This window comes from Sardina pilchardus, chromosome 7 (genome assembly GCF_963854185.1).
Source record: "Sardina pilchardus chromosome 7, fSarPil1.1, whole genome shotgun sequence".
Lineage (NCBI taxonomy): Eukaryota > Metazoa > Chordata > Actinopteri > Clupeiformes > Clupeidae > Sardina > Sardina pilchardus.
The window spans coordinates 3,616,273-3,628,203 of NC_085000.1; the positions used below are offsets into that span (position 1 = coordinate 3,616,273).

An 11,931-nucleotide genomic window follows, 5' to 3' on the forward strand; every position below is an offset into this window, starting at 1 on the left:
AGTGCATCCATACGTCAGGCCTATAGAGTGGAACATACGTACTGTATATGGACCAGCTCATCGCATAAGCTACAGCATTCATGATAGCCCATGTGCTATTATCATCTTCGGTCACTGTAATTTACTGTGGGGCACAACAGCACATTTACACACACACACACACACACACACACACACACACACAGACAGAGACTTAAACACACTCAAGCATCAATCACAGACATACACACACAATGCACTTTCCAGTATATATATAATGACAATCATAGGATTGGAGGAAAAAAAACAGAATTGAATCAATTGTTTTACACTTGTCTTCCACAAATAGAATTCTGCCAGAAAGAGGACATAGTTTGTGAGGGGTGTGTTACTTGCCTCTTCATGTCATGTTTGATCAAAGCATGGAGTGAATGAATTAACTCCACATGAATTATTCAACATGTTTCAAGTGTAATCTATGAGATTTTGCTATGCCTGCTTTCCTCAGAAGCTAAACTAAGCTACACTAATGTTGAATGAGGTTAAATTTATTTTTGATTACTTACACTGTGACTTAACTGAGCTCTTTGCAAGGAATGTTGTTAGCAAGACCTTACTGTAGCAAGAAAACAACATCCTGTTAAAATTCTTTTTTACCTTTGTTTGGCTAGGATTTGAATAATAACAAATTCTAATACCCCGAACAGAAGGGCTTATTTCTGAAAGCTGTTCAAAATATTAAGTATGTTTGGCAAGTTTTTTTTTTTACAAGATATTTTTTACCAATTACTTCCTTCTGTTGAATAATAGACATGATTGTCTGATTTGACAGTTCATCCCTAAAAGCCATTCCAGTTCAACACATAACATCACTGTTCATGTCATCTAGTTTTAGTGGTGAAGACCAAACTTGTTTACCCTACAGTATGTAGGCAACAAATGCAATTGGACAACATTGCATTGTAGACATTGCTTACTTCAGTGTGTTGTTGACAATACAGTATGTTCCCAACAATCTCATTTGGTCATGTTAATTCCATCATTTCATAATGTGTGTTCAGTTGTCTGAGTGTTCGTTAAACATGTGTCCCCGTGTGTGTGTGTGTGTGTGTGTGTGTGTATTTAGTCATGTTAATTCCATAATTTCATCATGTGTGTTCAGTTGTCTGAGTGTTCGTTAAGCATGTGTCCCCGTGTGTGTGTGTGTGTGTGTGTGTGTGTGTGTGTGTGTGTGTGTGTGTGTGTGTGTGTGTGTGTGTGTGTGTGTGTGTGTGTGTGTGTGTATGTGTGTGTGTGTGTGTGCAGTTGGTCATGTTAATTCCATCATTTCAGGCATGTGTCCCCATGTGCACTTGGGTGATAGAGGGCAGCAAGCCAGAAAAGACCTCCCCTCTCATTTGTGTGTGTGTGTTTGAGTGATGAGTGTGTGAAATGAGTGTTCAAATATGACAATCTGTTAGTATATCTTTGTGTGTGTGTGTGTGTGTGTGTGTGTGTGTGTGTGTGTGTGTGTATGTATGTGTGTGTTCAGGTCTGTGTGTGCGTGTGTGTGCGGGGCACTCTACAGTGGCCGAGTGTCCAGCCTCAGCTGTTCCAGAAGAGCCCAGCTCATCCTCGGGCCCCATCCCAGCTTGGGTATCCTTCCCCAGCCAGTCTCTCTCCCTCTCTCCCTCCTCTCCCCTCCATGCATCAGCATCACTCACAACGTGGGTGACACACAGCACAAACAAGAGCTGGAATGACAAATAAAAATGTAGGTGTGTGTGTGTGTGTGAGAGAGAGAGATATGTGTGAGTGTGTGTGTGTGTGAGAGAGAGAGAGTGTGAGTGTGTGTGTGTGAGAGAGAGAGAGAGAGTGACAGAGAGAGAGACAGAGAAGTTGCGTCTTGGCACGCTGACCTAAAATCCAGAGGAGACTAGCACAAGCGTTTCCCCCGTGGGATTAATCCAATGTGGCGCTCAGAGCGTGGCGCAGCCTGTAAGGATTATATGAGCTGGACTTGGGCTCCCGATGGCCTACTTTTCATTACGAATATCGAGAAAATGAGGGGAGTGTGTGTGTGTGTGTGTGTGTGTGTGTGTGTGTGTGTGTGTGTGTGTGTGTGTGTGTGTGTGTGTGTGTGCGCTTGAGTGAGTGAGGAAGGGAGTGAGACATTACAAGTGAGGGAGAAAGACCCAGAGTGCATGTGTGTGAGTGTGTGACAGCAATAGAGAGAGGGAGAGGGAGGTAGAGATGAGAAAGGGAAGAGAGAAGCTCTGAAAGAGGTGCAGATAGAGAGAGAGGGAAAGAGGGAGAGTGTCCTGTCTGTTTTGCAGGAATGCGTGGACAGATGGAGTGGGGGTTAGTTCAGTTTCTCAGTCATTAGACCCACGTGGAAAGGGGAGGAGGAGGAGGAGGTATAGCCACAACTTTTGCCGTTCAAACAGCAAACATCCACATTTAAAGGTGCAGTCTGCGATTCTGGTGCAAGGTTGTTTGAACGGTTGTTCGATGTTTGAGATCAATAGCCAATCATATGGAACCACTTTCTCCTGTGATCCTGAAGTGAAGTGCTGGTGGGCTTCAATAGTGTACGTATGTCTCGGTCTTAGATATTTTATTGATGTTCCAACCAGGACGGGGTACAATGACTAAGTCTTTTGAGCACACAAACAGAAGAGACAGCTAGAAGAGCACCTTGAAGAGCAATTTGCTGAATTTGACAGAAATGTACTGTATTACAAATCACAGACTGAACATTTAATAAACTTGCGCTACCTACCTACCCACAATCCATAACATATTCCCCCCCCCCCCCCCCCCCCACACACACACACACGACGACAGTGCAATGCTGTTTGACTCACATACACACACAGCCACTCCACTGTCACCGCGCTGGGTAGGGCCGTGCTTTTTCCTCTAGCTGCAGAAGCTCCTGAAATATAAATGAGACACTTAAGAGCTGGGCCTGTGTTGAGCCAGTGTTTAACATGGATCTCAGGGCCAGCTTGGCACAAGGGCTGCCTTCCATGGGCGGAAGAAGCCTCCTCTCTACGCTCCCAGAGCCCTGGGTCAGAAGGGACGCATGTGTGCCCACGGCCACGTACTCAGGCTGTTGATTTTTTTGGGCTTTTATGACTTTTATGTGTGTACTGCACAAGACCTTCTAGTCATCTATTACGGTCGAGTCTGTTAAGAGAGTAATGTGCGAGTGTATGATAATTGCTTCCATTCAAGAGGTCACACATTTGCTGCCTTCATTTATAGGGAAAGGCATAATTTCAGTCTAATGGTGTTACTAGCTTTCTACGTTGACTCTGGCAAAATCTTCTCTCAGAGCTCAGTATGTTTTATGCAAGCGTTCTTTGCAATATTTAAAATGAAGTCGGGAGAGTTATGGTAGTTCCTTTGTATTGCTGTTCTACATGTGACTGTGCCTGCGGTTGAACACATTAAGTCATAAGAAGGAGCCTTATTTATTTATTTATTTACTTACTTATTTTTGTATCCTTTTAGCCAAGGTAGTTACTGTACATCAATCATTGAGACATATGTCTCTTTTCCATGTGAGCCCAGGCCACAGAAGGCAGCACCTAGTCGTCTCATCTAGAAGGAGAACAGCTGTTGTAGATGATAATGTCCAAGCAGGTGTGCTCATACATCTCCTCCCAGGTCTTATCTACGAAAGTTCCACCTCGATTTACCCTCCCCACACACACACACACACACACACACACACTTTATTCATATACACTCACACTCATACATCTCTTTATCTTCGAAAGCTACGCCAGATCTTATCTTGGAAAGTTCCAACTGTATTCAACACTCGTAGCCTCGTAGCCTCAGCTCACAAGCAACTTTCAGCTGCACTCCCCTCTCCACTCCACTCCCCTCTCCACTCCACCCCACCCCACCCCACCCCACCCCCATCACCGACTCATCAAGTCCGCCTTTAGTACTCGAATATGGCCGGCTGAATAATTGAATACGTGTCGGACGACATGGGCGTTTTTAGAGGGATCCTTGTCCTACTTGCTCGTGGAGGGAGGCGGCAGTGGCGGGGGACTCTGTGAGCCAGGGTGCGGCGAAGGCGGCACCAGCGAACCCTCGTCTGGACACTGGGCAGTTATAAATTGCCCGGGCTGTGGCTGAGAGGGAGAAACAGATGTCAGAAGACAGGGCGATCCATCATCCCCGCAGTGGCACACCTCTGATCTACAGAGGGCCCTCGCTTACTGCCGCATATTAATAACAGCCAGAAGAAGGAGGAGGAAGGCGCAGCATGTTTCCTTATCGACCCATTAAAGCGACCCAATATTATTCCACACGGTGCTTTTTCGCCGAGCTGTAATCACCATTTTATTATGCCGCCTGACCACTGATAATGGCCCATAATCACTCCTCAGGTCCGGAATGACATCAGTGCTTTTTATGTATTTAATTAAAACTGAATTGTAATGATATTAATGATAGCAGCCAAGCAGCTGACATTAAAGGGGGTGGGGGTGGGGAGGGGGGGGGCACGTTACAGCAGACTGATTGATCGGTGTTGGTGTACCATGTCCATTTATTTGTGTAACCTAATGATTTTTTTGTTCCTCTCTGCAGAGATTTTAATGGACTCGACAACAGCCACTGCAGAGTTGGGCTGGACTATATACCCGTCGTTAGGGGTGAGTGGTATTGGGATTAGGGCAGGGATTACACCCATCAGTGATCACATGTGAGATCATCAGTGGGGATCATTAGATCCCCAGCAACTGCAGATATGTTGCCGATTTTTTTTAAGGAGATGAACGCACAATACAGAGTGCTGGACTAAATCCATATTTCTTCCCAGTGCCTGTTAGATAAATCCTTAGTGTTTTTTTTTACCATGTGTGTATTATGCATGATGATTATGCCCCATCTGTTGGGAAATACTGTAACCGAGGGCTCTGCTTGCTTTCCACCCTCGGCAGTGGGAGGAGGTGAGCGGCTACGACGAGAACCTGAACACCATCCGCACCTACCAGGTGTGCAACGTCTTCGACACCCACCAGAACAACTGGGTGCGCACCAAGTTCATCCTCCGGGGGGGAGCGCAGCGCATCCACGTGGAGATCAAGTTCTCCGTGCGCGACTGCAGCAGCATCCCGAACGTGCCCGGCTCCTGCAAGGAGACGTTCAACCTCTACTACTACGAGGCCGACTCGGACATCGCCACCAAGGTGTCGCCGGCCTGGATGGAGAACCCCTGGATCAAGGTGGACACCATCGCCGCCGACGAGAGCTTCTCGCAGGTGGACCTGGGCGGCCGCGTCATGAAGATCAACACGGAGGTGCGCAGCTTCGGGCCGGTGTCGCGCAAGGGCTACTACCTGGCCTTCCAGGACTACGGCGCCTGCATGTCCATCATCGCCGTGCGCGTCTTCTACCGCAAGTGCCCGCGCGTGGTGCGCAACGGCGCCGTCTTCCAGGAGACGCTGTCCGGCGCCGAGAGCACCTCGCTGGTGGCGGCCAGGGGCTCGTGCATCCCCAACGGGGAGGAAGTGGACGTGCCCATCAAGCTCTACTGCAACGGCGACGGCGAGTGGATGGTGCCCATCGGACGCTGCATGTGCAAGTCGGGCCACGAGTCGGTGGAGAACGGCACGGTCTGCAAAGGTAACGCAGCTTCATACTCATACCCTTGTCCCAGAGGTGGACATCCTAGGGGTCAGAAAGTAAAAGTCCCGCCAAGCATTTGATCCAGCCATTTAGTGTACTGTACCAGCTCATCCTAATTAGCAGCCAGGTAGATCAGATAATTAGTGATATCATCTGTGTTAAGTGCACAGGTAGAGAAAAATATATGGCTATATATTTATAGTACTATATTAAATACTTTTACTTTCTGGAACCGGGATGTCTGCCTCTGCCCTTGCTGCAGTGTGGTCACTGATTACTTTGTGCGTTTGTGTGGATATTCATTGAGATTCAGTGGAGCAGTTGGAAACTACTTCAAGAAAAGTTGCACCCTCCTTCTCTTTATGTACCAAACCCCAAACAGGGGCACATGCATTCACAATCATTTTTATCTTGACTTGAGTTGGATGGCAGAGGTTTTAATGGGCAAGTTGAACTACTATTGACACTGCAAATATTCAGTGAATAAACACATGTCCAGAAGTCCATAATGAGTCATGTATTAGTTGCAGTAGTACCGTCATTTCCCAACTATTTGCCGCGGCTTATACATTGATTTTGCTCAATTTATACACAAGTAATACACAGAAGCAGTTAATATGGTATTGATATGGTTTTGTTTCTTTTAACTGGCATAAAACACTTTCCTGCGGCTTACACAGGAAATGACTGTAGTAGTAGTTGTACCAAGAGCTGCTTTCTCCTGATGAGCAGAGTGAATGTGTATGATGTGAGCTAATATTTTACCTTTGTGGGTGATCAAGCGTAGAGGAGTGTGAATAATCTGCAGCCTGGGTGTTTTAATGAAGGCCTAGCCTCAGTAGGGAGCTTATTTTGGATCTGTTGATGATACTGATCTTGATTAGGAGTTCAGCAGACAGTGCTTACACACCGTGCCGTGCCTTGATAAATTATGAGCTGGAGTATAAATATAGCATCACGTCTTCTATTTAAAAAAAAAAAATAGAAGCAGAACCTTGAGTGACACATGTGATTCATTAAATATGACATTGCCATGATGGTTCTGCCATCCACAGATTAAATAATACAGTACATACCCTTAGTATGTACGAGAGATGGATATAGGCAAGGGTTCATGTCACAATGTTTGGAATGGCCAGCACATTAGATGAGATATGTAAGGTTAACATGGTTTCCACAGGCCACTAATGTGACGATATCTGATCCATATGCCTTTTCCCAGACTAATTGGGTAGAAGGGACACGGTGTCCTGTCTTTGTAAACACCAGGATGTGTCACGCCGCCGTGCCAGGCTAAAGACAGGCCCCGCAGACATGCAGTATTCACTCGCTCACAATGAAAAGAATTCAGTGGGCATCTGGCCATGATATTTCTCTTTCTTTCCCTCTCTTTCTCTCTTTCAGTCTCCCTCTCTCTCTCATACACAGCCTCCCTCCCTCTCTCTCTCTCTCACTCACTCTCTCAGTCTCCATCTCTCTCACTCTCTCGCTCTCGCTCACACACACACACATTCTCTTTCTGCTCTCTCTTTCTTTCTCCTCCCCTGTCTATCTTTTTTTGCCCTTGTCTGTTCATGTAATGCTCATAGTTCACTTCCTTTGTGTCCATTTGATTTGGAGTAATGAATGCAGTGCCACACGCACACCCCAATGCATGCACGCACATGCATACGCACGCACACGCATACACACACACACACACACACACACACACACACACACACACACACACACACACACTCACTCATACACACCCACACGCACACATGTACATACGCACGCACGCTCACACACAAACACACACACACACACGCGCGCACACACACACACACACACACACATACATGAGAGAGGGAGAGAGAAAGAGTGAGATTGAAAGTGAGGGAGAGAGAGAGACAGAAATGCCATAAATGGTCAAAAAGACTGTTGTATACACAGTATGCAAAGCAACATGCCCAGAATGAAAAAAAAAACCGGGAAGGTTAGCAATATGCCAAAGGGACCGTCGACAGCGCGATGAAAAGACCCCCCTCCTGTCAATTTCTATACTGGCCAGGTAGGTGGGAATGAACAGAGGGCTTTTTTGTGAAAAAGGTGTTTTTTTCTCCTTTTTTTCGCCCTTTTCTTCTCTGGTGACAGGCAGATATGATTACACTCCTGGAAAAGCGAGCTGAAACGCGGAAATGATTTGGGCAGTGTTCTCCAGAGCACTGTTGACAGAATATAAATTACTAATGTCTCCCCATCTGGGGGGGGGGGGGGGGGGGGGGGTTGTGGAGGGGGGGTCGTGCGGCAGCAGGGGGGTATGGAGAGAGAAGGAGGGGGGGGGTTGAAGGATGGAAATCGGCAATATCCTGGGCGAACGCGCGGCAGATTGTCTCTTTTATTTCCCCTGGTGTTAAGCCCCCGCACTGCCACCACTTTAATGACAGTACTAATTGCCTAATTTGGAGTGGGGACGAGAGCAGACTGGATGGGCACACACACACTCTCCCTAGCGGTTTGATTGAAATATCACACGCATGCACACACACTCTCTCTCACACACACGCACACGCACACACACACACACACACACACACACACACACACACACACACACACACACACACATAGACAGTTACAGACACACACACAGCCATGTAAGCACACACAAAAAAATCTAATGAATCTACTTGCGGCTTGTTATAGAGGATTTGCATGCGGACAAAGGGATTTGCAGATCAGACCGTAGGCGGAGAGAGAGAGCCTGCCCTGATGATATCACAATGGCTTAATCGACCAGGAGCCGATCATGTGACCCTAATGGGGGAATATTTTAGGAGTAGGTCAGTGGCACAATTGCTGTCATTGTTGGCAGTCAATGAGACAGTGAGAACAAAACCCATGGATGGATGGATGCTCTGAATTCACCTCCTGGGGAAAAGCACATCGTTGCCTTTGGGACTCTGCCTATATTTAGGGAATTGAAATAGAAATAGATTAGATTTCAATTATATGAGCATCTGAAGCAGACCATTTTCCATTTTGTGTGTGTGTGTGTGTGTGTGTGTGTGGAAGAGGAGGAGGGTAGTGGGCTGTTCTAGCTACTTCTCCTAGTGTGCTAGCTCTCCTCTTCCTAAAGAAAATCTTTTCAGAATGACTCAGTTTGATTATAGCACCATTGTCAACAAGCATTGGTTCAACACTTTGCGCGAAGACGTCAAGGCCTCAACACCTAAGTGGAGGCTTAAGGTGACAGTGGGGGAAAAAAAGCTCCCTTCAAAACAAAAAAGGCAGCTTTTCAAGGATGCAGGGATTTGAAGGACTCAGGGGATTCAATGAGTTTTGTTTGTCACACACGTACGTAGAGATACAATGTAGTGATGACTCTTTTGAGGAGAGTCTCTGGAGAGTCTGAGGACAAAAGCAGCTCCCCACCTGCCGGCGGCTGGCGAGGTGAAAGAAAAGAGACCGAGTGAAAAGACATGATGTGGCGCAAGGAGCTCTGATTCACTGCAAGCTTCTCTGTTTCCACTCTCATTGAGATTAGTGTATAATTAGACCTCAGCCCTTTGGCCTTGGTAGAGTGTCTGTCTAGAGAGAGGAAGGGGAGGGGGAGAGGGGGGGCGGGTGCCAAATTTACAGTTTCCGCACACAGCTATCACCAGCCCCACTGGTCTCGGTTGTGTTTTTATCACTGACGATAAATTATGGTGTTTGGAAATAAACAACAACAGATTCTTGTGTTGCACCGTTGCCAGGGTTGCATATCATCTTAGGTGAGAGTTTGTTTTCTGTTTCCAGCATGTGGAGGAGGGGGGTGTGGTGTAGCATTAACCCCTTTCTAAATGACTTCAGCAGGAGGTCTGTGCAGGTCTGATTGTGTAACGTCTCACATCCCCTGTTTGTGTGTTGTGAGGGGAGGGCGTCCGAGTCTCTAATCCCCAAAGAGCACTTATGGCCTTTGCAGATTACACCATTTTTTTGTCTTCCATGATGGTCTTTTACAATTGAACATGTCAGAGTAGGAGATCAGAGAACCATCAATTCTTGCCACGTGTTGGTCAGGAGATTGGCAATATTACATCATGACATGAATATTATTAAGATCATGCCATATGGCCCCGGCAGTGGCGCAACTGGCTGGGGCACCTGCACCGTACGCTGGCGACCCGGGTTCGATTCCCGCCCCGTGGTCCTTTCCAGATCCCACCCTGACTCTCTCCCACTCACTTCCTGTCATTCTCTCTACTGTCCTGTCCAAATAAAGGCATAAAAAGCCCAAAAAATAATCTTAAAAAAAAAAAAAAAAGATCATGCCATATTACCAGCCTATCATATCTTACTTGTCGCATGTTGTCATAGTCAACACGGGAGTCGTAGGAGATTCCTCAAAAATTCTAGCATGCTAGACTGGTGGTCTTGGAGTCGGGGAACGTCGCAGACAATAAATCGCTGGTCGTTGAATATGTCAAATTACAAGATGCACTCCTCCTCAGGCATCGTTCTCGACCTTTCATATTCGGGCATGACACAGAGAATTTGTCTGAGAAGTCGGCTACAACAACAGTACGGTGGCAAAATTAGGCTGAAATCGTGTAATCTGCACAGGCCATTAGCCGGCCGTCTGCTGCCCGAAGCAGCCGCTCCGCAGCGGCGTGGTGGGCTTTACTATGCGCACCTGAGCACCCCTGGCGCACCGCTGAGCGAGCATTGCAGGGCCCCTTTAATGCCTCCCTGGGCGGCCATCGACTGGGTAATGGACAAACACGGGCGCAGGGCACGGCTCGTCCGCGGACCAATCAAACACCTCAGCAGGCCGCTGCAGAACTCCCTCAGCACGGGCCTGGATTTCACGACTCTCAAGTGACCGACGTTGGGGCTTATAGGGATGTGGCGTGCTTTGTTTTTCCATGAGTAGACACAAAGGTCCACTAAGGTCCAGTAAGGGTGTGAGGGATGTCAATTTGATCATGAGATGGTGCAAGCATGGCTCTGTACAAAGGTTGTCCGTGTAATTTTCTGATTTTTCTTTGCAATGGTGTGTTAATGGAGAACTGAAGAAAAATTGCAGACTGACACAAACCCACCCTCATCTCAAAAAGATGGGGAAGGGCGGCGGGGAAGTTTGAGTTATTGCTCTCGTCAGAACATCAGGTAAGCTAGGCTCCAGGCTTGCAGGAGACCGGGGGAGGTGGGGGGGAAGAAAGTCATCTTCATTCATCATCGTGATGTCATGGGTAGACAGTGTGGTCTGGAATTTCCCGGAGATAAACACTGTTATTTACCGCAGCTTTGATTGAGACGTTTGGCGAGAACATAACAGGTGCTGCTGCCAGGCCCAGGATCCCCCTGCGCACTATTAGAACACCTCAGTTCCCATTACAGCCCAGATTTATTGGTCAGTTGCATTATTTATGGCGGTTAAGTCATTACCGAAATGAATGGCGAGGAAACAATGACGTCAGTCAAAATAATTATAATCCAAATGGATGCGAGGCCTCTTCTTCCAGTGAGTAGGTTCCAATAGAACACCCCCCCCCCCCCCTTCCCCCTTCCCACTTCCCCAGTCGTACAGCGGTCCTCTCGATGCAGAGAAAAACAACATGTATGTCTAATGGTGACAGGCCCCATAAAAGGCAGGTCACATTGAGATTAGCGAAGCATGAGGTTTAAAACAACACCTTGCTTATGCAGCATGTAGCTTAACCTCAGTGTGCAGATGGCTGTGAAGAGCTTCGGTCACTCACTGTCCAATATTCTGCGGACACGGCACATAAATAATCTTAACAGCCAGTTATCTGTACAAACTGGGTTATTTTGTCAGGACATTAGTTAAGCTGTAAATATCTGTAAATTTACAATTTTCCCGCGATAATAAACTGCACAAAAGTAGAACGGGTTGAATCTTTTTCTGAGAGTTTTTTTTTTTTTCAGTTTTCCAACTAGAGAGCATTAAAAGGCAAATGTAAGTCAGAGGGGATGTTTCTTCTCAAAGGATAAGACAGTCTTATCCTTTCATGCTTTCAGTTATTTTCGAGAAAAAAAAAGAAGAAAGAGTGCTGGAAACATCTGTTCAGACCCACAAATAATCAAATATGTATTATGATACTGAAAGGCTTAATGTGAATTGGGAGCAGCGACTGTTTTTTTTTTTTTTTTTTACTCAATCCATCTCCCTCGCAAAGCCTGTCATCGAAGACCAGAGGCAGAGAACATTTAAAGGGGACGTGAAGAGTCCTGACATTTTAGGGGCCCATTTTGAATGTGAAGTGATTTTAAAGGTTAATGTTCCAGTTAACAGCTCCACACAGTGCTGTAATATATATTTTATGA

General features: G+C 46.6%; 1 protein-coding gene across 1 annotated transcript in view; it reads left to right on the forward strand.

Annotated features, from left to right (window-relative positions):
* Window positions 1–1,711: 1,711 nt before the first annotated feature.
* The window catches only part of ephb2a (eph receptor B2a), a 45,584-nt gene continuing 35,364 nt past the window's right edge, over window positions 1,712–11,931 (forward strand). Inside the window, exons 1-3 of the mRNA XM_062540345.1 lie at window positions 1,712–1,732; window positions 4,573–4,637; window positions 4,926–5,610. Coding sequence (XP_062396329.1) covers window positions 4,581–4,637; window positions 4,926–5,610 — 742 coding nt within the window. The 5' untranslated portion in view covers window positions 1,712–1,732; window positions 4,573–4,580. The remainder of the gene's footprint in view (window positions 1,733–4,572; window positions 4,638–4,925; window positions 5,611–11,931) is intronic.